The sequence below is a fragment of the Toxorhynchites rutilus genome, chromosome 1 (genome assembly GCF_029784135.1).
Source record: "Toxorhynchites rutilus septentrionalis strain SRP chromosome 1, ASM2978413v1, whole genome shotgun sequence".
Lineage (NCBI taxonomy): Eukaryota > Metazoa > Arthropoda > Insecta > Diptera > Culicidae > Toxorhynchites > Toxorhynchites rutilus.
In genome coordinates, this window is record NC_073744.1 from 36,463,699 (window position 1) to 36,489,915 (window position 26,217).

At 43.1% G+C, this 26,217-nt stretch overlaps 4 protein-coding genes across 5 annotated transcripts; 2 read left to right on the forward strand and 2 right to left on the reverse strand.

Annotated features, from left to right (window-relative positions):
• The first annotated feature begins 1,116 nt into the window (after positions 1-1,116).
• On the forward strand, positions 1,117-1,950 carry LOC129762008 (ATP synthase-coupling factor 6, mitochondrial). Its single transcript, XM_055759944.1, has 3 exons — positions 1,117-1,254; positions 1,448-1,599; positions 1,661-1,950. The coding sequence occupies exons 2-3, from the start codon at positions 1,448-1,450 to the stop codon at positions 1,824-1,826; spliced, it is 318 nt and encodes a 105-aa protein (XP_055615919.1). The 5' UTR covers positions 1,117-1,254; the 3' UTR covers positions 1,827-1,950.
• On the reverse strand, positions 1,860-12,440 carry LOC129762006 (DNA polymerase epsilon catalytic subunit 1). Of its 2 annotated transcripts, XM_055759940.1 has the most exons (5): positions 12,290-12,440; positions 12,098-12,221; positions 10,893-12,038; positions 2,506-7,293; positions 1,860-2,440 (listed from the first exon to the last, which is right to left on the reverse strand). In XM_055759940.1, exons 1-5 carry the CDS (start codon positions 12,340-12,342, stop codon positions 1,961-1,963), a joined length of 6,591 nt encoding a protein of 2,196 aa, XP_055615915.1. In that variant the 5' UTR covers positions 12,343-12,440; the 3' UTR covers positions 1,860-1,960. The 2 variants fall into 2 exon arrangements, with proteins under 2 accessions (XP_055615915.1, XP_055615917.1); XM_055759942.1 differs by lacking the exons at positions 10,893-12,038; positions 12,098-12,221; positions 12,290-12,440 and adding an exon at positions 7,578-8,028.
• Positions 12,441-12,508: 68 nt separating this feature from the next.
• LOC129762007 (DNA polymerase epsilon subunit 2) lies at positions 12,509-14,335 on the forward strand. The gene is made up of 3 exons (XM_055759943.1): positions 12,509-12,659; positions 12,722-13,943; positions 14,013-14,335. The coding sequence occupies exons 1-3, from the start codon at positions 12,589-12,591 to the stop codon at positions 14,277-14,279; spliced, it is 1,560 nt and encodes a 519-aa protein (XP_055615918.1). The 5' UTR covers positions 12,509-12,588; the 3' UTR covers positions 14,280-14,335.
• A 9,210-nt stretch (positions 14,336-23,545) lies between these two features.
• LOC129780320 (uncharacterized) lies at positions 23,546-26,065 on the reverse strand. The gene is made up of 3 exons (XM_055788448.1): positions 26,041-26,065; positions 23,715-25,321; positions 23,546-23,599 (listed from the first exon to the last, which is right to left on the reverse strand). Exons 2-3 carry the CDS (start codon positions 25,239-25,241, stop codon positions 23,546-23,548), a joined length of 1,581 nt encoding a protein of 526 aa, XP_055644423.1. The 5' UTR covers positions 25,242-25,321; positions 26,041-26,065.
• Between the last annotated feature and the right edge of the window lie 152 nt (positions 26,066-26,217).

The following is a 26,217-nucleotide window of genomic DNA, read 5'->3' on the forward strand; positions in this document are numbered from 1 at the left end:
CTAATGTGATCAAAGCGAATGGAACTAGGAGCAGTACGGTACAAGCCCGCCGGTAGTGGCTCTTTCATATACCCACTAGCTCCCACAATCGCTGAATTGCCAATCCCAGCAGCAACGGCAACAACCCTCACGTCCCGTGAAACAGCAATGAAGACAATAACTTGCAGCAGTCACCGAAACACAACAATGATGCCAACAGCGTAAACAAACAAACACATAGCGGTATGCATTCTTCATTGCATGCCATTTGTTATCCTCTTTCTCGGAAACGCTAGCCGTTCATTTGGCCGCTGTCAATTCGAACTCAAGTAATGGCTGAACAGCAATTCTGACATAACGTTCCACCTTATTATACCGCCTTGCTATATTCTTTGTTTACCAACTAGCTTATATAATAACCTAAATTAGCCTTAACCCAAACTTAAGCCATCGACGGCGTTGAAAACAAGTGTTGACCCATGTGGAAGCCGCATCGCTGCTTGTACGCAAAGCGTACACGCGGCGAGAGACAGAAAGTAAACAAGGAAAAGTTTCGGATAGCAATAATTTTATGACCCAGTGAGAAATGAAAACGACGCAATAAATTTGGTTCTGGGTCGCTTGAATGCAATGTTTTTAACTTTGCTTTCTAGGAAGTATCGTTTTTGGGGTTACTGGAAATAATGCATGATGAAGGTGCATAGGGATGCTACATCGTGCGATGAGTTCGATTGGGAAGATATTTATAAAAATCGTCTGGCAACCACATCTTGCGTTGACTCGCGGCAAAACACTCCGGTTCGCATTTGATTTCCGCATTCGTGACCGAAAAAGCTATCCCGCAAACAAGCCTGCGCCCGCGCCCGCATCGCATCGCGTTCACTATGTCCTCGACCTCAGTGTCGCATTGGAGGCGATTTTGGCCTGCAATTGGACATTGGCGATGAAAGTGGTACAGTGTCTGGTGGCAACTTTCAATGTTGGGCCATAATTTGGGCCCGAACTCCATGTTTACAAAAAATGTCGGATTAGAGGTAAAAATGTCCAATTAAACGTGTCGCATTACAGGTCTGTCCAATTAGCAAAATGTCGCATTAAACGTTAATTACTGTATCATGCAAGATTGTATGAGAACACCCTGTGTTCTCTATTTTGACATTTGTGTTGACAACACGCAGTTGGTCTCGTTGAATTCGCAGTAGACTTTTTACTAGCCAAAAGCTATTCCCCTGTCGTTTTGCAGAGTTTCACTGAGTTTTCAACAAATTGTTCGAGGTACGATGGTGTTTTGCTGTTTCCGGCAATTTTTAAATTTCGAGCATCATCCTATTGCGGGAGAGTGAAATAATTTCTCTATATACATGAAGCTCATGATTTGTTCGGAAGACAGTTAAAATTACATAATCCGTTGGAGGTTATACCTCCCAAACAGATCAAATATTGATTAACATTTTATTCTATTTTCTAGATGCTCACGAACCAGCTTCAGCAGGCCGCCCGTATGTTGGGAGCTCAGGCTCGTCGTAACTACGGTGTGACTGCCGTCGTCATGTCCAAAGCTACCGACCCGATCCAGCAGCTCTTTGTCAACAAGCTGCGCGAATACAAAAGCAAGAGCGCGTAAGAAAATTCTGGCTCAATTTATCCCACAAAACATAATTCTATTTCGCACGTTCCGCAGCGATGGTAAACTGGTGGATCCAACGCCCGAGATAGAGCGCGAGCTGAAGCAAGAACTTGAAAAGCTAGCCAAGCAATACGGTGGCACCGGTGGGGACATGACCGCTTTCCCGACCTTCAAGTTTGAGGATCCCAAGATGGGACCGATCAACACCAGCAGCAGTTAAATGAGTTTCTCTATCAAGCAAAAAAAAACTTCGCAGGATGATAAAATTCGTATATAGTTACCACTTTGTGAGTTTGTTTTGAAAGAAATTCGAAGCGCAATAAAACGTAAAAATTGATCCAGAACTAGGGTGTATTAGCCTGTGTTTAGCATGTGCTCGACCGTTTCCTGCAGCAGTTCCATTTTGTACTCCTGGGCCACGGAAACGAACGTCGCCAGCAACCGCTTTAACTCCGCCGCAGGGATCAAATTCTTGAAGTTTCCAGCGCACGGGCAAAATTGGGACAGATTCTCCCTCTTGATCTGTTTGCATCGTTCGCAGCGCAAATCCTGAAGCGTATAGGACATCATTTTCTGCTGGGCAACGTCCAGCAGGCGCATTTCAACGTCCACCATATCGTAATCCACGTAACAGTTCTCGCACAGCCACACCGGTCGACCGTCCTTCAGGGCACGGTGATTATCCTTGCAGAGGTCCAAATCACGACAGTGATTGCACGCCTTGCAGATCACCTCATTGAGAATGTACGATTTTTGGGGATCCTTCCAGATGGCTTTATCGCTGAAATCTCCAATGCCTATGAGGAGAAGCATATTTCGTCGGAGAGTTGTTAGCTAGAATGTAAAATGTAAAATTATGAGTATCTGTTTCAGAGAGATTTACAAAGAAAAAAACACACTTCCTCATCAATTTCTCTGTTGACCGCCATCACTTTGCATAATGCTTTAACGAACTCCAACGCCGGTCCCTCCTTCCCTCTGCCATAGCCCTTGTGCATCTTCTGCACCATTTCGTAGGCCAGGTTGGAAAACTTTTTCAGAGCTTTCTGTGGCGTCGTGCCATCGGCAAGTGTCTCAAGGAATACTGTCAAAAACTGGACGAAATACTCGCGACATTTCTTCTCCTCGGGCAACCATTCCCCAATGTTCCAATTCATTTCCAGCGAGACCTCCTCTTCGTCTGCCTGCGGCACGTCATCATCGTCCTCCCGGTCGTTCTCCGCCATGCCTCGCGGAAGAACACCTCGAATGCCGCCAAAGTTTGCCAGATCTATCCACAGCAGAAATTCCCACGACTGTTGGTAGGATATCATAACGCTGTGGAACAACTCCTTATTTCGAATGTTCTGCACTACATAGTCCGAGTACGTAAGCCCATCAACGATCGTTTTCTTACCGGTATTGATCACAATCCGATTAAAATCGGCGTAAACAATCTCCGCCTTCATTCGTTGAAACTCTGCAATAATCTGGAGGAACAGCTTCTTCATGAGAGTGTTGAGCGCACGTCGCAGGGCGGGATCATACAGCAGCGCCTTCGATGATCGCACCCATCGATAGAAGTGTATGATCTGAAAATCGGAGTATATGTTCCGGTTGATTGACACTTCCCGCAGCCACCCATTGACCATCGAACGCATCACGCGGAATGCCTGTGAACAGAGTGCCGTCTCATCGTAGCTGGGCAGCGACTGTGCGCCCGGCTTGTTGCTAATCATGTCGTCCAGCGAAGCCTGCGGGATCACATCGAAGGTAATCGCCGCGGATGCTCCCTCCATTTCCTGAACCTTGCTCGCCTGCAGCAGGGCCGAAACCGCCAGACTATCGATGCTCAGCTCGATGCACACGCCATGGTAAAATCCCGCCATATTCTGGACCACCGAGATGCTGTCCTCGAATTCGGCCAGCAGTCGATTGTCATCTGCTTCACGACCGCCCAAATCGGGTCGGGAGTTTGCCGACCACCACAGGATGAAATTGTGCTTCTGGAGTTGACGAGCGTAGAACAGATCCGCCCCGAAGAGCACCGAATCGGCGGGCATGTTTCCGATGGGTAAATGGAAGTAGCAGCATTGATCGAGCATCATCAAGACCACGTGGTTCAGATTGAGGAAATGACGAACCATGGATCGGGCTCCGTTGCGCTGCCACTCGAGTCCAGAGAGCAGCGAGGCGTTATCGGCGATGTGGATTTGTATTTGCGGGAATTCCAGACAAATAGGCAGAAGTTGGTTGAGCTTTTGCTGGCCGAGCGTGGTTTGCACGCAGAGAATAGTCGGGCCACGTTTTTCGTCCCTGTAGGAGGATAACGCTCGAGTCAAACGTTGGTAGACGAATTTCGAATCAATCTCAATCGAGGCCTCAAAGACCATATCTGCCGGGGGGAGGTTTTCTTCGGTGAAATCTTCCTTTCGGTTGTCGAGCATGGTTTGACGCTCTGAAAGGTAGAGGCTTTTCAGCGAAGGCAGTTGATTGGTTCGTTTGGTGTCCAAAACTGTGATTTGAGCTTTCTTGCTGGGACCCATGAAAAGGCCCCACATTTCGTGTTTTCCCGTTGGGTTGTTGTGTTGATAGAGAAATATTTTGCGCGTGTTGGTGCCCTTGTTAAGATACGGGGAGGTTTCGGAGAAGCTTTTCATTTCCAGCTGTTGGATGTTGAATGAGTCCAGCTCTTTGGTGGCAAGTGCTGCAAGAGCTCTGGCTTCCGACCGTTGAACTCCGCAGGAGCAACCGAGCTCCATTAGGGCGCGGAATTCCAACGACATCTGCGTTTCGTAAATGCCTTCTATATCCGGCGTTGCCAAGTCGGCTAGCATTCCCAACCTATTCTCCCGGAAAACTTGCTCTGGGACCACATACTGGTAAAGATGATAAACCGGTCTAGCTCTCGGAAGCACTCGATGGACTTTCTTCCACATGGAACCCTCCTCTGGAGGCGCCGGAGTACGCTGATTGACGTAGAAGATTCGGGGAACGGTTAGTTTAATTTTGTGTAGCTCTTCGCCAACCATGGCCCAAATGTTGAAATGACCCAACTCATCCGTCGGTATGATCTGTATCACATGCCAAGTTTGTTCAATCAGCGATCGTTGAGTCTTTCTGAGGAAGCCTCCTATCGTAGCCGCGGGACGAGTAGCACCCGTCGAGACCAACGCTTGGCCGTCATCCATTCGTGAGCGCTTTGCTTGCGGGTCTCGGAACTTGTTCCGTTGCGCCAGCTGCCATTTCCATTTTTTTCTGTGATATGCTAACCACACGAGCAATTCTTCTTTCGTCTGTCCAACCGCTGGAGGGGCCCCTAGGGCTTCTCTCCACGTTTTTGGCTCCGGAGCGGTCGAGCCGTCCACCGGATCTTCATTTGATGGCGTTCTTCTTCGTTTTGAGGTCACAATGGGCACGTTTGGACCAACACTGGGTGATCTAGCTCTTCCCAAGTCCTCGATATCTCGCATGGGGGGTTTCTCTCTCGCAACAAACATCTCGCTGATTCTACGTTGCTTCAGCGTGTCATTTTTCTCCAACATTTTCTTATGTAACCATTCCGGGTGTTGCACCCTCGGTACCGGATTATTCAGCCCCTGCAACGCTGCCGGGATAGTGATGATCTTTTGGATAGTCCCTCCCAATCGCTCGATGTAATACTGCCAATCCAGCACATCCCGAATGTCCGCATCTCCCATCGTGTTATCCTTCAGCCAACGCCTCAGATAGTGTCTTCTCACGCTCGCTTCCGACTGGAATATAGCCAAAGGAATCGCCCTCTCTGTGACCGGGGCACCATCCGGTTTCCTCGAGATGATGAACTTACACGCCAATCCAGCGTCTTTCACCATCTGATCCCCCAGAAACTCCGCCAACCGCTTAGCGGTCGAAATCGAAGTGGACTTCTGCTCCCCGTATTCCTCCAACTTCCTCGACATAGACCTGTTCTCCGAAATCAGATCAAACAGTTCACTGTCGGGCATATTGTGTCCCTTGCTGTACAACACATCCAACCAGTAGTCGGCAATTTTGGCCACCGAAGCGTAGCACTGCTCCAGCGTCGATCCCTGGAGAAACGCTTCGAACACCGAGCTCTGGAAAATCTTAATCAACTGCAACTCACCACGCCGTTTCACCTCGAAACCCTTCAGTTCCGCAAGTGACCCATCGAAATTGAACACGGCATAGCGTTTCTTCAATTTTTTGCCCTCCTCCTTCGCCGCCGGCAGAACCATTGCCAGATAGGGTCCATCCACCTCGAAAAAGATCGAATTCTCCGGCTTAATCGAGTACTCGGCCGGTTTCCCCGGCTCATGCGGTTTCTCCAGCACGTGATACTGTTCATTCGTGAAATAATCCTTCACCATCGTATTCAGCACCGCATTCGGATAGGACACGTTTAGCTTCTTCTTTTTGGCATGATTGGTGTGCACAGTGAACTCCTGCGGGAAAGACGCCGGCAGGATGCACCAAATTCCATCCGTATCCAGCTCGAGTGGTCGTCCGACACGTTCAATAATCTCCCTCGCTTTCCTGATGATGTTAGCCCCCGTTAGACACACAATCCCTGCCATAGACATGCTGTGCCAACGAGCACCCTTCCGCATCACATAACCGTAGAACGAATTCAGAATGCACTTGTGCGCGAGTTGCAGTGAATCGTACAACACCTCACGTCCCTTTGCGGACTTAATTTCTCCAGCGTCTCCACTTTTCAGAGCAGACGCAACTGCTGCTTTGGCCACCTTCGTCAACGCCTTATACTCGTATCGTCGATCGCGAAAAGCCCGCACCGTGTCAACGTAGAAGCTGTTCTCCTTCTGGCAGATCGTGGAAGTGCGCGTCTCCAGTTTGGTTATCTTAGTTTTCTTGTAAGCCTTCCGACAGTAATCGCTCAGCCGTTTCTTCTCGTAGTTCGCCTGATCCTCTTTCGACAGCTCATGGAAGGCTCGCGGTTGCCCACCCGGAAATAGCGGTGGAAACTTTTCCGTCTCCAGCTGCTGCTGAATACGCTGGAACTCATTCCTCGTCGCCGGTAGCATTTCCCCTCGCCACATCCACTCCATATCACGCTTGCACATGGCATCCGGCTTGTTATAATCGCACGCGGCACAGTCCGTCTCCGAGATCATCGACGACGGCTGCAATCGATTCGTCAGAATAATGTTCGGATACATAGCTCCCACATCCAGATGATAAATCACCGGTTGCTCAATGCGCGACGGTGTATCGTGCAGCTGCTGCAACGCCGCCTTTATCTGCTCGGTCACCTCCTCCAAATTAACAACCAGATCCAGTGGGACGCCCTCCTCGACCACGATCGCATGTTCCAACACCTTCACCACGTTCCCCTGCAGCTGCTTCAACATGTCTTGATCCAACCGGAAGCGGGTGGAAATATCCGCCCGGAAAACCCCCGATTCGAGAGCCTCCACGTGACCGCCGACGTATGTCTCCGAGTCCAACACATGCCCGTCGGGGGTCAGTTTGTTCAGCTCGGATGTCTGTTTGTTCGGGAAGACAATGGACACGTGAAAGGCTTCCTTCATTAGCAGAGATTCGCACAGGGTTCCTGAACCCTTCCGAAGAATCTCATCCGGCTCCATGGGGATGATCGTGGCCAGCGCAAAGATGAACGGATGAACGTACTTCATGTAGAGGTAGTAGGTGGCCACCGCGTCTGATACCGAGTAGTTGGATAAAACCTGTTGGTGGAGGAGAAGAAATAACATGCTAAAAAAATTTCATCAGCGAAGTGAAATGAGAAGAATCTCGAAGGAACGTAGAGGAACAAATAGAACCCTCGTCGCTTGCTTCAGTAGATGAATCCCCGATTCAAATTCAGTTTTCAAAAAGAAAATTAAATCAACAGAATAACATTCTCATTGCTTCAATTGACGGTATACTTAAAAAAAAAAACTACGAACCGAGGCTATCTCTCTACAATTCCGCAGGCTCACCAGGTCCTGCTCCACTTGGTATAACCTACTTGCTCGCTGCACTTCTCGGTGAACACCATCCGGTCCAGTTCTGGCCACTTTATAAACACTGGGTTACCAGTTATAATTCGCGAGCCCATAGTTCATCCTTCACCTCCATACATCGTCCTCCAGCACACCGCAGAATATGGTTCTCAACACAACTCGTTCATAGGCTGCGATTCGAGTGCTCGTAGGTCTGTCCACGTCTCGTGCCCGTAGAGGACAACCGGTCCTGTGAGCGTTTTGTACAGGCAACATTTCGCAGGATGGCTAGGTCTGTTCCACCTCAAGTGTTTGTGAACACCATAGCTGACAAGACTCCCACTGATAACTACCTCAAACTACCTCAAACTCATATTCACCACCAGATGACAGTGTAATCGCATGAATAATCTCTACGCTAGCAGCAGTGGCGTAGCGTGACCGGGTGTCACCCGGGGCGGGTTACTAGGGTGTAACCTCTTCATAATACTTAGTTTTCGTTTTCGAATGAAAAATCAATGACAAAATAAGAAAATAAATAAAATATGGGTTATTTGTAGATGTCGAAATGTGACTTGAATAAATGTCTTTGGTAGCTGAGACCAACACTAATATTGTACAATATCGATGGAATGCGCAGTAATAAGCCTCTCCTCAAGATGCCATAGAAACGCTTCACTGTACTATTGGGAAACGATTCTTGGAAGTTCGAATCGATTATTCGTGATGAATTTGTGATGATGAATGCAATCTCATTCCTTCAAATGTCTACGTCCTGGTATCATTAGCAAAAGTTGCCCTTCCGAAACTTCATAGTTGCCAATTTGTCAAATCGGCTTATTCATTTCGCTATCAGGTACTCACAACATGTGTCGAGTTTGAATTGCTTCCTAAATTTCGGCATTTCAGACGATTTTGACCGTTCTTGTAATTCCCGATGAAAGTGACTAATGCACTCCAACATTCCCTCTTCCATCGTTGGACCGGGCCCGGAAAGTTTTCCATCTGGTTTACTCATCTTATGAGAAATTCTCCTTTCAGTAGCAAATTTTTAATCGATGAGTTTTAAAAAATCCTTCTCGATGACCACTTCGTCCTTCGGTTTGCAAATATTCTGCGCTAGATCTAATTCATGTAGTACAATGCATCAGAGGAACAGACAACACAGAAGTATTAAATCTTAAACATCTGGTAGGAGGAGGTCACACACCGTAGATTCTTAGCAAAATCATGTTGTCCTCATGAGCCCGAAGAGTTGTCTACAAACCCTACAGATACGGATTTTTTGTTTTGCTTTCTCAACAAACCCTGAACTCTTTCATTTGATCCTTATAATGGTTGAAGCGATCGATAGCCTGCGAACGGGACTGCATGAAACCTGCGGGACCTGCCTTTCCAGTTGTTGAAGGATGTCGTTATTAAAATTTGCAGGTTTTCCCACCCAAAACGAAAAAACTAGGAGTGGGTTATAGCTGTGATATAACCGCAAGATTAACGCAAGGCTACCTTTGGATTAGTAATCATTTGTTTGAAGTTGCATCTAATCAATTCTCAATGAATGGATATTCCGTGTTCCCCTTCCGTTTTTCACGGCAGCAAAAGAGAAACGAACAGCTGACGCATCATACATCATGCATAAACCGCAGACCAATCGAGACTGAAATGAAATTTCAAGAAGCTACGGCTATTCATAATGAATAGTCTGCTTTCGAAGCAGTTTTGAGCTAATGAAACAAGTTTTTATGGCCAATAAGTAAAAAATATCTTTGGCAGAATTTTCATGTTTCGTACAATGTTATTTTCATACCACTCCGTTCATACGATAGAGAGATATTAACGTTCAAAACCTTGTACATCGATGGTCAACCACTACTGCCCCTCTCCTACCCTAGAATTTACACCAGAGTACAAAAATGAAAGATGTAATATGACGAAATAATGAACATAAAACAAAAATCTATAACATGAACTTTTCCATAGTGACTTGTTTTGTTAGATAATACCATAAGTAATATAAGTAATAACCGGCTACCTTCATTAAAAAACGTGTTTTTTACAATATAAAATACTTGTCATGGTCATGGGTGTCACTCCTCTAAGGGTGTTATTTTCCGGGAAACGGAAGAACGGAAAAAAATAATTCTTGAAGATTGGGGTTTCTGTAACGTCAATAATCAAAATTACACCAATGGCTCTCGTTAAAAAAATAATTTTTACAGCTTGGTCGTTAATGGGTTAAGCCATAAAGCATGTTTTGTGTGAAGTCTCTCAGATTATCATCCTTGAAGACACACTCCACAAAAATCTCAATATTGTGATAGAAAATCCTTATCAGAAAATATCTGTTCAATATTCCTTGTAGAAAACTTGATACTCTATTAGAGGATATTCATTCTAAACGAAAAAAACTATTATCGTTCATTTTATTTATGCAAAAATAGGCTGATCCTTCTCCATAAAATGTAATCCTTTTTTTGGTTCATACACATATGGAATTTCTTCCAATTTTATGTTCACAAAAAAGCCGAATTTTTGGCCGCCGGGTATCCGGCTATCCGGCCCCAAAGCTTGCTGAATATCCGGTATCCGGCCAAACTACTATCCGTTTCATCACTACTCATTTCTTGAGGATCTGCTGCAAGGTTGAGATTTAATCAATAGTAGACCGACCATCGATGAAGTCAGGCTAATAACTTCCCATGAATCTGTTTGTCGATGGTGATCGACGATGGGAGATAATTTGGGTATTTACCACGTAGGAGGTCTTTCCCAATCTCTAGTATGTCGTCTTGCTTGAAGATAACACTAATAACACTATCTTTCCACTTCTCCGGAAGCTGTTCTGTTTCCCAAATTCTTGATAAGTTCCGCTACGATACCATCCTTTTCAATAATTTGCTGTGGCACGAAGACTTTCTTAGAATGCCTTAAGTTCCCGGTAGAACTTTCGCGTCGTTCGGGAGCGGTGCTGTCATTCAAAATATTCACACTCCTCTTCCTGGTGATGTGCTTCTCTCGCAGCACACGCATCCTTGAAACCCTAGCCCGTCCTATTCATTCCACGTGGCCTACGATATTCTTTGACCATGTGTTCCAACTATATCCGAGAGGAGTTTCGTTAAGTTTGTCCTCTTCCGGTAACGCAGTTTCGAGTTTCGAATGTACGTAGCTTCCGTTACTCCCACTTGCTTCATTCGCTTAAAATCCAGTACCGAATGTTGTTCACAAGTTCACGTCCAACATTTAAAATAAACAACACCATAGCCGCTACCTTATAATGTAGCACACAATTTGTTTGGCGAAATAAATAAACAAGTTTATGAATAATAATATACAATTACCTGTGGCTGCTCAACTGCCATCCTGCACATTTCCTCCGGATCCAGCTCGACGGGGTCATACCGTAGCTTACTCTTCGCCACCGCTTTCAGACCCTGAGATCCAACGGGCAAATACGAATCACGTTTCACCCAGCACAAGCAGTCCATGTGCATCGCCGGACGGCACAAATAATTCCCGTCCCGTGCATTCACCTTCGAGAAACCGATTTCTCGCTTCATATCCAGCTCATAAACGGCTGCACGCGCCTCCACGAATGGCCAATCGAAGAAATCCCCGTTGTAGGTGACAAAAATGTGCGGTTTTACCTGTAGGATGTGGTCGAAAAACTTTTGAATCAATTCCCTCTCGTTTGGCTCGTTGAACACTATAAACTGTCCCTCGAACTCCGGCTTCGGTGTGTACTCAAAATCCTCCACATCGGCGCTGATGATTTCCCTGTTCGTGATGAGATAACCCTGCCCATCGATCATGTACGAAATCATCATAATCTGATCGGACTGCGCATCAGGAAATTTGAGCGGCAGTTTTGTCGTTTCGATATCGAACGCCAGCACAACGGGCTCCGGCCGGTCCAAAATATCCGGTCGAGGGGTAATTATCGGCATCTCGTCCGCACTTCTCCCCCTCATCGTGTACCATAATCCGCAGAAAATATTCAAATCAATCGAAACACGCACGTGGTATGGCACATCGTGCTCCCTCATATCCATAATGCTTTCGTAAAAATCCACATTCTGAACACTGCCCTGCTCGGAGTTAACGGCAAGCGAGTTGCTCAACATCTGCATGTAGAATGTGTTCGATTTATCGCGCTCCTTGTTCTTACGCACGGCTGCCGCCAAATCCCTCTTCACCTTGTTCATGTGCGAGATGTTGGCGAAGGTCAACTTCAGCAGATTCCGCTTGAGTCCACTCAAATGGTTCGCCAGGTCCAAATCCTCCCGCTCGATGTGCTCAACGTTCAACAGCTGACCCGCGTATTTCTTAGACAAAAATTTTGCTACTTCCAATGAAGTACCCTCCTTCGTTATGAGCAGCAGATAGGGGGAATAAACAACGGTCATTTTGTAGCGCGAGCCATCCATCTGCAGGAAGTAGAGATCGAGTGCGGCGAGAAGACGACGGTCCTGGTTCAAAATTTCGGTCTGAGAGAAAATACAGCATAATAAGCGCATTGCATGGGAAAATATTGCAAGCTACCAACCGAATGCATGTTGACGAGATAGCCGGTGCGTTCCTTGGTGTCCTTGACACGATCGAATCCATACTTGAGGTCAATTTGGTCATTCTCCTTTGACTGGCGATAGCCGATTTCGTTTGTGTCGTCTCTTTAAAATAATAATTTAAAAAAATAAAAAAATAATTCGACTTTGGCACTGTTATACACTTCACTTACCCTTCGGCTTTCTCCGCGATGTATTTTCCAGTATTTTGAACAAATTTTGCCATGATAAACTTTGAATTCCCTGGAGAAACAAAATAGCGAAATGCGTTTGAAACACGGAATCACTAATATTTTGACAGTCAGACTCCGTGTTTACCCGATTTTGGCGCCTTTCAGCTCCTACAGCTGGGCGATATTATACACACTCGCGTAAACAGAGAAACGATTCGATATTGTTTATTTACAAAAAAAATGAACTACGAGGGCGCGAATTGTGACATCCTACACACTTGAATCCTACTGCATCCGAAATGAATGAAATTCCAAAGCTGAAGGCCCAAATCGTTTCCCGTTTCAGCATCAGTGGGTTCCAGATCAGAAGGTTTGTTCCATTTTGCGTTTTCAATCGATGCTTCTTGAATCACACTCACGGAATCGTTACAGCGAGGCAAGCATCCTTCTGGCACAGCATCTCGCCAGTCTTCCAACTGCGGATCGCAAAGAATGGCTCAACAACATTGCCAATCACATCCAGGGCCAAAGTCTGAACTTACCGGTGGTAGAAAAAAAACACATCGAACTGGCCATCACGGAGGGCAGCAATAGTGATCTGGACAGCAACGAGACCGTTTTTAGCGTAATCAACGCTTTTGACGTTCCCAAATTTAATTATTGCGACGAGAAGAAAAAATTCCTGCCGGGAGCAGGCAGATCGGGATTATTTCCCGGATCTGAGGTGAAAGCAGAATATATGAGGGAGCGTTACAAGGTGCTTTGGCAGATAACCAGCCGCCATGAATTGTTTAATCCCAACAAGAACTCAAAGGACAAACCTGTGAAGCAGTTATCACTACGTAAAATTGAAACACTGCTTTCCGCTTCCAAAGCGAACGATGTTGTGATTCTCGGTCTTTTGACACAACTGACGGAGGGCAAATTCTTTCTGGAGGATCCAACAGGAGTGGTTCCAATTGATCTTAGTCATGCGGTATATTCGTCCGGATTCTTCTGCGAGGGTAGCTTCGTGTTGGCATGTGGAAAGTATAGTGACGGCACGCTTGAAGTCTATGAAATGGGGTTTCCTATATCGGAACCGGGCTCCAGTAGCAGGGCATATTTCGGTACGGTCAATACCTGGGGAGGACGTTCCAAAAGCCTGCTGAAGTACTCCGACAAACTGGCGCGCCTGGAAGGCACAAAACATGAGGAATGTTTAGTTTTCCTTTCGGACTGCTGGCTAGATAATCCTACCGTAATGGGAAAGCTTGAGCAGCTGCTCCAAGGATTCAACGAAGCTGCCCCGATTGCAATCGTTCTGATGGGTCCATTCGCCAGCAGAACGAACGAAAATATTTACTCTCTCAAAAGCCACTTCCGAGCGTTGGGTGAAATTCTGTCCATCTGTGATAATCTTAAGACAAAATCCGACGTCGTCCTGGTGCCATCGAGTGATGATCCAGCTGCGGGGAGTATTTTACCGCGACCACCACTTCCGGAGTGTATTGCTGGCGAGTTGAGAAAATATTTTCCAAGAATTGTTCTAGCTACCAATCCGTGTAGATTGCAATACTGCACGCAACAAATTGTCGTCTGCCGGGTGGATCTGGTGACAAAGCTCTGCAGAAATACGATTCATTTCCCTACGAGTGGTCAACTGGAGGATCATGTGAGTAGCTGGGATCATTTGTTTTTTTTTCAACTTCAATCCAGTTGATTTCAATGTTGTTTTTTACAGTTTGCGCGTACCCTCATTAGCCAAGGAACGCTTGCACCGCTCCATCCGATAGCGCTTCCAATTCACTGGAACTATGATGCAGCGCTGTCGCTTTATCCGCTACCTGATTTAGTTGTGATTGGCGACCCGTGCCAGGGTTTCCAAACGACGGAACAGGAGTGTACCGTAATGAATACAGGATCGTTTCCCAAGTCCAAATTCGCTTTCAAAGTCTACATCCCGTTCAGCCGAACAGTCGAAGACTCTCAAATACCCGATGACGACTAGGAATGAACGATTTTTTTCTATTTATCATGATCACAATATACGTTTGAAACGCTTGATTTTGTGTTGGTTTCATTTTCGCTAGGTGGAACAGATTGCTTTCACTTGCATGGTTCTTGAATTAATTTATTTGTTAATTACTATCTGACCCGGCAAACTTCGTCCCGCCCAAAATAGATTTTCTGTTATCAATAACTTCAAACTTTCACATTTTCTTACTCACGATAATGGGTTCAATCGCAAAACTGTTCATTGATAAATTTTCTAATTGACCCTTCACAATTTTCTCTTAAAATAAATTACCTATTACTTCTACCAAAACGCGTCATTACGAGTATTTACGAGTATAATATCAAATTATATTCAGACACAGTTCTCGTACAATATTTTTCAATCACTTGCAAATAAGAGACTATCCACATACCACGTGGACAGGAAAAACATGATTCCCCTCCGTGGACAAACGTGGACATTTTCATACCCCTCCCCATATTGAACATTTTTTCTTATTTTATTAGATTAATTGAGGAAATAACTGAATTGCGAATAAATTAAATCTTATTTCCATTGAAGTTTATTTTGTTTCAAATTTTACTATCTGTACCTTGCCACAGATTGCTGTGCACATTGAGGATTTATGGCAGACTCGTGTTGATGGTAAACTATCTAGATCTGACCTTTTTGAGAAAATTCTCCCCAAACCATCAAACTGTCGCCTGTAAAGTTACGAGTAGAAAAATTAAATGACACGTTCTGTAAATCCTTCCAGTATGAAGGAAGTTGAATTTCTTTTTATCAGAGAAGTTCTCCTGAAATAGCGAAACCCATGTGATAAGCTTCCACATTAGTTTTTGGAATCGCAGCTTTGGAAATGAGATTTTTATGGTTTGGTAAGAATTTTCTCAAAAAGGCCTGGTCTAGATAGTTTACCATCAACACGAATGAACAGTTAGAAGTGCAACGAAGTACTTCAGAATCATTTACTGTTATTTTTGCATCAAAACAATGGGCCTGATTCTCGAATACACTTCAAATACACTTCACGGTGGAAACGGAATGAAACATATCCGCGATGACAACGGTACGGTGTCGACATCTGGATACGAGATTAGTGTTCCACTAAACTCATCATTATAATATCAAATTATCTTCAGATGTAATTTTTGTATGATATTATTATATCACATGAAGAAACCAAAATTTTCCACTCACATTAAATACCAGTTTGATACGAAGAAGTTAATTTTCATTAATGATTTTTTTTTTGAAAAGTGCTCATTCTACCTGAAAACTCATTATCTTCGACACTTCACTAACTCGTAAAACGTAGTTCAATGGCGTGCCGTTTATTTCGTTTCCACCGTGAAGTGTATTCGAGAATCACGCCCAATGTGATAATTGAGTAATTGTGCATCAATTCATAAAATCCGGAAGGTTATGACATGGTTTAATGAATAGGGGCTTCAGATTCAGGACTGATCAGCTTATTTACCGAATCAAAACCCTATCAGGAACATATGAGGAGTGATTGCACGGATAGTAGATGCGGTTTACAAGCAGTATGAGTGATTTGCGGTATCCTCTGCGTAGGACTAGAATCACACTACAACATGGCGCAGCTTGGTCGAAACCACCCCGAATGAGTTATTTGAACTGATTGATAACTAAAGATGACCTACGAGTTAGAAACTTATTGTAATTCTTGTGAAATTGACGTTAATTTTGTAAAGGAGTGAGAGTTTTTCCATCTGGTTCTATAGTTATGAAACACTGGAATTTTAGTTTTTTGAATGTTTCAAGCCTGAACACAACAATAAAGTTGAAATGGCCAGTCTTATAGATGAAGATAATTATTGTATTCTACACTATATAGTTCAATACAACCGACTTCTTGGATATCTCTGGATACTAAGAAAAAATGAGTGGTTCTATAGTTGTGAAACGCAGTGTATGTATAGTTTTTTTTTTTTATAAATTGAAAAGAATTCCAAGAAAAGAAAAGATAAAGTAAGAAGCATGCACTGATATCTATAGATCTTAACTTGACAAAGGTTTGAAGAGTGAAAGATCGAAATTTGTAAGTGATTTCGAAACGCATATCCATATATATATATATATATATATGATATAATAATCTCATACAAAAATTACATCTGAAGATAATTTGATATTATAATGATGAAACTTTAGTGGGAAACTAATCTCGTATCCAGATGTTGACACCGTACCGTTGTCATCGCAGATATGTTTCATTCCGTTTCCACCGTGAAGTATATTTGAAGTGTATTCGAGAATCAGGCACATTGTTTTGATGCAAAATTAACAGTAATGATTCTGAAGTACTTCGGTGCACTTCTAACTGTTCATTCGTGTTGATGGTAAACTATCTAGACCAGGCCTTTTTGAGAAAATTCTTACCAAACCATAAAAATCTCATTTTCAAAGCTGCGAGTCCAAAAACTAATGTGGAAGCTTATCACATAGGTTTCGCTATTTCAGGAGAACTTAAAAACTGATAAAAAGAAATTCAACTTCCTTCATACTGGAAGGATTTACAGAACGTGTCATTTAATTTTTCTACTCGTAACTTTCCAGGAGACAGTTTGATGGTTTGGAGAGAATTTTCTCAAAAAGGTCAGATCTAGATAGTTTACCATCAACACGAATCTGCCATAAATTCTCAATGTGCCACAGCAAAGTGTGGCAGGGTACAGATAGTAAAATTTGAAACAAAATAAACTTTAATGGAAATAAGATTTAATTTATTCGCAATTCAGTTATTTCCTCAATTATTCTAATAAAATAAGAAAAAATGTTCAATAGGGGGAGGGGTATGAAAATGTCCACGCTTGTCCACGGAGGGGAATCATGCTTTTCCTGTCCACGTGGTATGTGGATAGTCTCTTATTTGCAAGTGATTGAAAAATATTGTACGAGAATTGTGTCTGAATATAATTTGATATTATACTTGTAAATACTCGTAATGACGCGTTTTGGTAGAAGTAATAGGTAATTTATATTAAGAGAAAATTGTGAAGGGTCAATTAGAAAATTTATCAATGAACAGTTTTGCGATTGAACCTATCTAAGGGGGAGCTGCCATACAAATGAAAGACAAATTTGTCATGCGAATATTTTAGGGGACACGAAACGTTTCCATGGTGAATAGATACTCCTCCCCTCTCTCTTTTTTTTGTGGGGGGTGAGTGTACTGCCATACCAATCAATGAACAGTTCTGCGATTGGACCCATGAACTTGCTAATAGTAAGAAAACGTGAATGTTAGAAGGCATTGATAACAAAAAACACAAGTTTAGGGCGGGACGAAGTTTGTCGGGTCAGCTAGCAGCTTCGATATAAATGAAGACATGAAGATAAAAAATACAGCATTCTCAAGCTACAAATTTCTAGTTTAGGGATATATGAACACATAACAAATCGATGTTCAAAACTGCCCACTGGAAACTTGAAAATATTCTATACAAGGTTCAGTTAACGGAGCTCATAACTCAGGGCCCCTTAACTGACCATCTTAGTGTGCTATTCTAGCTACTATGTCCACGCAACAATCATCATGTGTCGGAAATCCCAGTTCCTTACCGCTCACATTTTCGGTCTGCTGCATCGGTAATTGGCACTATTAATAATACAACAAAGGAAGCCTCATATCAACAGTCCCGCTGTGAACAGCCCAACTGAGAACATTCGAACAATAGCAATATTTTTACGCTTGAAAAAGGTGACATGTGTTGTGCATCGAAAGAATAGGAATTCTCTTGCGCCTAAACGGCTACTGTATTATAGATAAAAAAAACAAATGTTTATCGATAGATAGCGATACTCTTACGCCTCAAAATGGTAACAGTGTAATATACAACAAAAGTTATCTTAAGATAGAAAATGTACACGAATGAATTCGGCTCTATTACAGCTGAATTGCTAAATGAGCCTAATAAAATAAACTGTTGGGATAAAAACAAAAGGTCCAGTTGTTACTCTGATGAATGTATTATTTTATAACAGAGATGCCAAGGATTTAAACAACTTCGGAGTAGTTGAGGAGGCGATCTGGCGTAGTGGTAACATCCATACCTCTCACGCTAAAGGTCACGAGTTCAATTCTCACTCCCGACATTCTTCCAAAAAACGGAAGTAAAGTGACGAATCAGCCAAAAGTGTTGGAAGTCACTGTAATACGGATAAAAAAAACTTCGGAGTAAGTAATTTCCTCGGTGCACATTTTGATAAACATTGCTCCGTGTAGATGGCTCGCGGGGGAGAATAACATTTCTGATGTTACTCTCGACACATTGATTTTTTACTAACCTTCCCGAAAAGTTATTTGTATTGCTCTAGTTTCTCCCAAATCCCATTTATGTTGTTTCAATTTTCCTCCGATTTTAAATCATTATCAGAACATCACTAATGATATTCGAATAGTTTACTAGAAAGCATTCCGACACCAAATTAATCAGTCACAGTCGCGATCTCCCCATTTTTGTTCCGAATTTTTTTTTTCGAAAAATCATAGCCCTGAAACCTGCTGCCCGATTGAAACAAGTTTTGGAGAATTCAATCAACTTTCTATTTAAATTTAACCCTCCTGTACTCGCGCATACGGTCTGACAGACCGAGAATCAATGAGGTGGCTTAACCAAATGGCTTATAAAACTGAATGAAGTAAAAGAAAAAATATTTTCTGGAGTTTTTTCATTCAATTATATATTTCTCCTTTATTCCGCGTGGCGAGTGACGTGAGATTGCAAAGTTTACTGCTTTAAGTGCGATTCACATACAACATACACGTCACGTTCACGTCCCGTCACGTCACGATACGTCAATGATTCTACCATGAAATTCTCATGAAAACATTCACATACACCAGCAACGTAACGACCCGTCAGCATACGTTCAACGAAAACGACCGGCAGGGTTTGTAGAAAAGAATAATTGACGGAGACGGACGGCTCGTTTGGTTTTTGTCTGGGCTTTGTGTCTCGGCTTTTGTTTTGATTTGGTTATACAGTAATTTACATCTACATCGACACTAAGTGTTCCGTCTGCTGGGAACTAGGGGTGGACTGTATGTAGGAAGCGTTGTTCCACTCTTGGACACAACGGGTGCATGGAAGGAACCCTCGTGTTCCTCACGCCTTAATCTACGGGTGGGAGCCCCAATGGCTCCGCTCCGTGCATGGAAAACTCTCTACATGCTCTGAAAAGAGCATTTTTTACTCTTTCGGAAATGCTTGAATAAACTCTTCTTAACCTTGATGGATTTTGGGTTTGAGTAGTGCGAGATGGAGACATGGGTTATGCTTTATTTACACTGCTTTCATTATAATTATTCACTGAATGTTTAAATACACTAAAATTCACTCGCTGCTGTTGCTGATGTTATATTCCTCCCTCTGCTGCTGACGCAGTACAGCCGCTGATGCAATGCTGCTTCTTCGTATCTTTTCTTCCTCTGCCACTTCTGCTGACGTGACACTGGATCTGATGCAATGCTGTTTGTTATTTTTCTTGCTCTGCCACTACTGCTGACATCCTAATGCCGCTGGTTCAATTCTGCTGCTATTTATTCCGTTAATGTTCACCTTTCCTTGTTGCTTGTCACACGGTCGAGATCAAACTGAATAATTTTCGCTGTTGGTGCCGCTTCTTATATACCCTCATTTGGGTAAGTGCATTGTGACGAAACTAAAGTGGGCGTGGCTTACGAAACGAATACTTTTCAGTGCGCTTCTCGGACTGAACATACTCCCCGCCAGAGAGTGTTGGGTTAGAGTTGTCGGAATTCTCCATGATTGGGAGTGGGGCGAGTTTGTGAATCGGACGTTTGTATGTACCAGATTTTGTTTTCACGTCTACCACTCTGACAAGACCATCAGCTCCAGGATAGGTTTTGATAACACGGCCTAACTTCCAGCATTGAGGTGGGAGGTCATCTTCCTTCAAAAGGACAATTAAACCCGGTTGTACATTGGCTTGTTGTTTAGTCCATTTTTTTCGAACTTGCATCTCAGTCACATATTCCTTTGACCATCTTTTCCAAAAATGTTCACGCAGTTTTTGAACGTATTGCCAGCGAGACAAACGATTTGTTGGGATTTCATCGTATGAGGGCTCAGGCAGAGCAATAAGAGGACGATCAATCATCAAATGACCCGGGGTGAGCGCTTCTAAATCAGTTGGATTACTGGAGTGTGCATATAATGGTCTCGAATTTAGTATGGCTTCTATTTGGCATAGGAGGGTGGAAAATTCGAAAATTGTCAGAGATGTAGATTTGTACACGCGTTTCAACACCGACTTTACACTTTTTACTCCTGCTTCCCAGAGACCGCCAAAGTGTGGTGCTCTAGGTGGTATTGTTTTCCATTCGATCTCTTTTACTTGACATAATTCAAAAATGTGCTTTTGCATTCTCTCTCTCTTGAACATTTGATACAGCTCGTGCAATTCCGCTTTTGCTCCTATGAAGTTACTTCCATTATCACTGTATACTGTTTCAGGAATACCACGACGTGAAATGAAGCGCTGGAACGCCGTCAGAAAGGCTTCGGATGACAAGTTTTCTACCGCTTCTAGATGCATCGATTTCGTAACCATACATACAAATATACATATATAACCTTTTACAGGAATCGCTCTTCGTGTTGATTGTTTAACAAATATAGGTCCAGCAAAATCTATTCCAACTGTTTGGAAGGTAGGCGCAGCATGAATTCGGTATGATGGCAAATCACCCATTTGCTGATCTATGGTGATTGGTTGGGTTTTAAAACATATTACACAACTTCTTATAACCTTTCGAACTGTGGACTTTGCATTAATGAGCCAAAATTGTTGTCGCATTATATTGATCACGCCAGATGCTCCGATGTGTAGATTTTCTCTGTGTATTGAGGCTATTAACTTGTGCGTTATTGCATTTTTATCTGGCAGAATTAATTGGTGTCTTGCATCGTATGGAAGACTTGCTCGGTGAATTCGTCCTCCCACACGGAGTAATTCATTTTGAATGAATGGTTTCAAACTGCTGAGACGATGATTGTTTTCCCCTGATTTCACACACTCAATTTCATAGGAGAGTTCGTGAGATTGTATCGCACACACTATGTTATACATTGCCTTTCGCAATTCGAGGATGGTAGGGTACAATGACGTTGTTCTTTCGTTTCGGTTTTTGCGACAATTTGTTATAAATCGTAATACGTATGCTATGATTCGCTGCGTTTTTCTGAATGATTCATATTTAGTGAGGACGTTGAACTCTGCATACTTCATTATTGTATGCACTGATATTGTTGGCTTTAATTCTGGAATATCGCAATCTAAAAGCGTCTCAGGGATTTCGAATTGATACGTTGCGTTTTGGAGAAATTTCGGTCCGTTCCACCACATATTATTTGTAGCTAACTTAGCAACTGTTTGTCCTCGCGACACTATATCCGCTGGATTCTGAGAACTGCTGATATATTTCCATTCATAATGGTCGTTAGAGTTAATTTCACTGACTCTGTTTCGAACATATACTTGAAGATTATTCAAAGGTTTGCGAATCCAAGCCAAAGTTACTTGACTATCAGACCATAAGGTGATTGACTTAAAGTTTAACTTCATTGCCTTAGCTATCTTGGTTACTAGACGTGAAAGTAACAATGCTGCAAGAAGTTCCATTCTTGGGATACTCAATGGGGCGATTGGTGCGATTTTTGATTTGCTACTAAGAAGTTTCGTGCTAGCAGTTCCATTCGAATGTACAGAACGAATGTAAACACATGCACCGTACGCTACTTGTGATGCATCGGCAAATCCGTGTAGTTCATATGACATTGCATTGTAACACATTGCTGATCTTGGAATGCGAATTTCATAAACAGCTGTTAGAGAAAGTTGAAATTCCCTCCATCGCTCATGAAGTGGTTCAGGCAATTCGTCATCCCAATTTAGTTGTTCTTTCCATAAATCTTGCATAACAATCTTTGCACTAACAATAACTGGAGATATCAGTCCAATTGGATCAAATATTCTGGCGATGACTGAAAGTACTTGTCGCTTTGTTGGATGTTCAATATTTTCGAAGTTCTGTGTTACAAATATGAGTTCGTCTGTATGAGGATTCCACATCAAGCCAAGCGTTTTAATAACTTCATTGGCACCACAATCTCCAATGGAGATGAACGTATCTCTGTCGTCATGTGGAACTGTATCTAAAAGCTGGGAATCATTGGATGACCATTTGTGAAGATGCATACCTCCGCATCGTAGGAGCCCACATAATTGTCTTTGCATTTCCATGGCTTCATGAAAGTTATTAGATCCAAACAATGTATTGTCAACGTAAAAATCATCCTCAATGATTTTAGAGGCAAGTGGAAATCTTTCGCTTTCATCACGAGCTAACTGTAAAAGTGCCCTAGTTGCAAGAAAGGGGGCTGATGCAGTTCCGTATGTAACAGTGGATAACTCTAATACCCGTAGTCGTTGATTAGGGTCTTTTCTCCAGAAGATTCGCTGCATCGGTGTATGAGTATGGTCCACGATTATCTGCCTATACATTTTGGCGATGTCAGCACTAAGAACGTACTTGTATCTACGAAATCGTAAAACTATTGATAGCAAATCGGATTGCACTGTAGGCCCTGTCATTAGGCAATCATTAAGCGAACATCCCCTCACCTTTGCTGATGCATCGAACACTACTCTACACTTTGTAGTTGAGTTGGAAGGGCGAATTACGGCATGATGAGGAAGATACCATTTTCGTAAATTTGGAGCATCCTCCGATTCCTGTATTTCTTTGCAATGATTGAGAGCTTCATATTCTTCAATGAATGCATCGTATTGAGCTTTTAGCTCAGGTTGTCGACAAAGTTTGGTTTCAAGTAAATAAAAACGGCGTAGGGCTAACGAGCGTGAGTCAGGGAACTGGATGTTGTTGTTTTTTAACGGTAGCTCAACAATATATCGACCAGAGACGTCTCTTCTATGTGTAGTTTGAAAGTTCTGTTCACACATTTCTTCTTCTGATGTGGTTTCTGTTTCGGGATGAATACTCTCGGTCTCCCAAAATTTTTGAATCAGGTCTCCGAGTGGATCTGAATGTACGACATGTGATTGTAAAACTGTTGATGGATATGCATTTTCGATAAATTTTCCACCCAACAGCCATCCTAATTTTGAGTCGTGCATGTCAGGGAGATTCTCAGAGATCTTCAGATACCCTGGTTTGAGCAACTCATAGAAGTGATCCATGCCAATTAATAAGTCGATTGGGCCAGATTGATGGAAAAGAGGATCAGCGAGATCAATTCCTGGAGGGATTTCCCAACATTCAATGTTAATAGACTTGCCGGGGATATGACCGGTTATCTGTTGTGCCACCAGACAATGTAGGAAAAAAGAATAGTCTCGGCATTTCGAACGAACTTGCACAATTGCTTTCTCCTTGAGAGTGGTTCTTGTGCTACCAATACCCGAAATAGGAATATTCACTTCTTCTACCTGAATGTTTAAATCTGTAGCCATGGATTTGGTTATGACCTGTGAACCGCTATCGATAAGGGCTCTGCATTGATGAGGATGTTCGTCACGATCAATGATGTCGACTAGAGCAGTCAGTAATAACACCTGACTTGTCTGAAGCTGTGGTTTTACTGGAACTCTGGAATGAGAAGCGTTGACTGGAGTGTTGTCCTGGGGAGTCTCGAAGGTTGTGATGTGTCCTTCCTGATGTAGTAATGTATGGTGTTTCCGTTGACATTTCGAACAAGTCTTCTTAGATGGGCAATTAGTTGCCCGATGTCCGCTTCGCAAACAATTGAAGCACACGTTTTGCTGTTTTACTTTTTCATGACGCTGCTTCACCGGAAGCCCATTAAATTCTGGGCACTGGAACGAATAATGCTTGCTGCTACAGAACTCACAACTATTTGTTGGCAATGTTGACGTTGCTGCATTTGCTCTTAATGATGATGATTTCACAGTAGCACGTTGAGGTTCGGAATGCGTAGTAGATTTCCGGCATCTCTCAAGAACCGAAGCGTGTTCCTTGAGAAAGATAATTGTTCGATGATATGTGGGCAACTCACCTTTTTTCATCGTCGATTCCCACAGCTTTCGTGTATTACCGTCCAGAGCGCGTGAAATGAGAAATACAACAAGGCTTTCCGACACTCCAGTGAGTTCTTGCCCCAAGTGTTTTAAATTTTCAATATGGGAGTCGAATTTTTCTATTATTCCTTGAAGTTCGATGTGGTTCTCGTTCACCATGCGCTTTACTTCTAGAATGCCTTCAAGATGTCGATCAATCAGCCGCCGCTTGTCCGCATATCGCTCCTCCAAAATTTTCCAAGCATACTCATAATTACCGTCACTGATCGTTTTTGCATCGATCAGTCCGGCTGCATCTCCAATGAGTGCCTTCTCTAGATGGTAGAGTTTGATGCGTGGTAACTCATTGCTTCTATCGATTATGTCTTTGAACATAACCTTGAATTTTTCCCAATTTTCGAACTGTCCATCGAAAGTTGGTACGACCCGAGGGAGTGGTTGTTGAACTACGACCGGCTGTTGGATATTGTGAAGCTGCGGTGCGGTGAATGCATTTATGTTCTCCATACATGTTTGCAGATGGATGGCCACTTCATCATATAGATCGCAAAACGAGATGTGCTGTTGGTCCTGCTCTTGCCGTTTGTCGGATGGGAGTTTGGTAATTATTTCCTGATGCCATTTCATGAAGTTGCTGTGAGCATTTTCTGCGTTGCTTTTATACACCTTGATTTGCGCTAGTGTTAACTCTGTTTGCTCCATTCTCGCAACCGTGATTGTATCTTTAATTCTGCTGATTACCCGCAAAGCCGTTCCACGGTTATGCATTAGCGAGTCAATTTCTTCGGTGACACTTGATTCTTCCGCCTTGGCGGATGTTTTCGCTGGTGTTCTCTTCGTCATTTTGCTCACTTTGCTTGAATGATTGTCCGTTATTCAAATGCCTTAGCAATGTTTGTTTGTTTTTGTTTTTCTTAACTTCACTTCAAAAACTTTTTTGTTGATTTTCTTCTATTTTTTTTTTTTTTTTTTTTTTTTTTTTTTTACACCATGTTCCACTGCACTACTCTATACCCAATTTGTTGCTCGTAACTGTTAAGCGATCTGTGTGTTGCTGTGTTTTGCTGGTCACCAATCTGGTTTGAAGGACCAAATGTTCCGTCTGCTGGGAACTAGGGGTGGACTGTATGTAGGAAGCGTTGTTCCACTCTTGGACACAACGGGTGCATGGAAGGAACCCTCGTGTTCCTCACGCCTTAATCTACGGGTGGGAGCCCCAATGGCTCCGCTCCGTGCATGGAAAACTCTCTACATGCTCTGAAAAGAGCATTTTTTACTCTTTCGGAAATGCTTGAATAAACTCTTCTTAACCTTGATGGATTTTGGGTTTGAGTAGTGCGAGATGGAGACATGGGTTATGCTTTATTTACACTGCTTTCATTATAATTATTCACTGAATGTTTAAATACACTAAAATTCACTCGCTGCTGTTGCTGATGTTATATTCCTCCCTCTGCTGCTGACGCAGTACAGCCGCTGATGCAATGCTGCTTCTTCGTATCTTTTCTTCCTCTGCCACTTCTGCTGACGTGACACTGGATCTGATGCAATGCTGTTTGTTATTTTTCTTGCTCTGCCACTACTGCTGACATCCTAATGCCGCTGGTTCAATTCTGCTGCTATTTATTCCGTTAATGTTCACCTTTCCTTGTTGCTTGTCACACGGTCGAGATCAAACTGAATAATTTTCGCTGTTGGTGCCGCTTCTTATATACCCTCATTTGGGTAAGTGCATTGTGACGAAACTAAAGTGGGCGTGGCTTACGAAACGAATACTTTTCAGTGCGCTTCTCGGACTGAACACTAAGCTAATTGAACA

Bases quoted from the DNA above. Each gene is read 5' to 3' on its own strand.
- LOC129762008 (XM_055759944.1), top strand. From the start codon at position 1,448: ATGCTCACGAACCAGCTTCAGCAGGCCGCCCGTATGTTGGGAGCTCAG. The intron at 1,600-1,660 runs GTAAGAAAATTC...CACGTTCCGCAG, and splicing joins GAATACAAAAGCAAGAGCGC to CGATGGTAAACTGGTGGATC.
- LOC129762006 (XM_055759940.1), bottom strand. From the start codon at position 12,342: ATGGCAAAATTTGTTCAAAATACTGGAAAATACATCGCGGAGAAAGCC. The intron at 12,039-12,097 runs GTTGGTAGCTTG...ATTTTCTCTCAG, and splicing joins ATCTCGTCAACATGCATTCG to ACCGAAATTTTGAACCAGGA. The intron at 7,294-10,892 runs GTAATTGTATAT...CTCCACCAACAG, and splicing joins TGGCAGTTGAGCAGCCACAG to GTTTTATCCAACTACTCGGT.
- LOC129762007 (XM_055759943.1), top strand. From the start codon at position 12,589: ATGAATGAAATTCCAAAGCTGAAGGCCCAAATCGTTTCCCGTTTCAGC. The intron at 12,660-12,721 runs GTTTGTTCCATT...GAATCGTTACAG, and splicing joins AGTGGGTTCCAGATCAGAAG to CGAGGCAAGCATCCTTCTGG. The intron at 13,944-14,012 runs GTGAGTAGCTGG...TGTTTTTTACAG, and splicing joins GTGGTCAACTGGAGGATCAT to TTTGCGCGTACCCTCATTAG.
- LOC129780320 (XM_055788448.1), bottom strand. From the start codon at position 25,241: ATGACGAAGAGAACACCAGCGAAAACATCCGCCAAGGCGGAAGAATCA. The intron at 23,600-23,714 runs GTTCGTTCGAAA...AAATCCCTCCAG, and splicing joins AGGAGAAAGCAATTGTGCAA to GAATTGATCTCGCTGATCCT.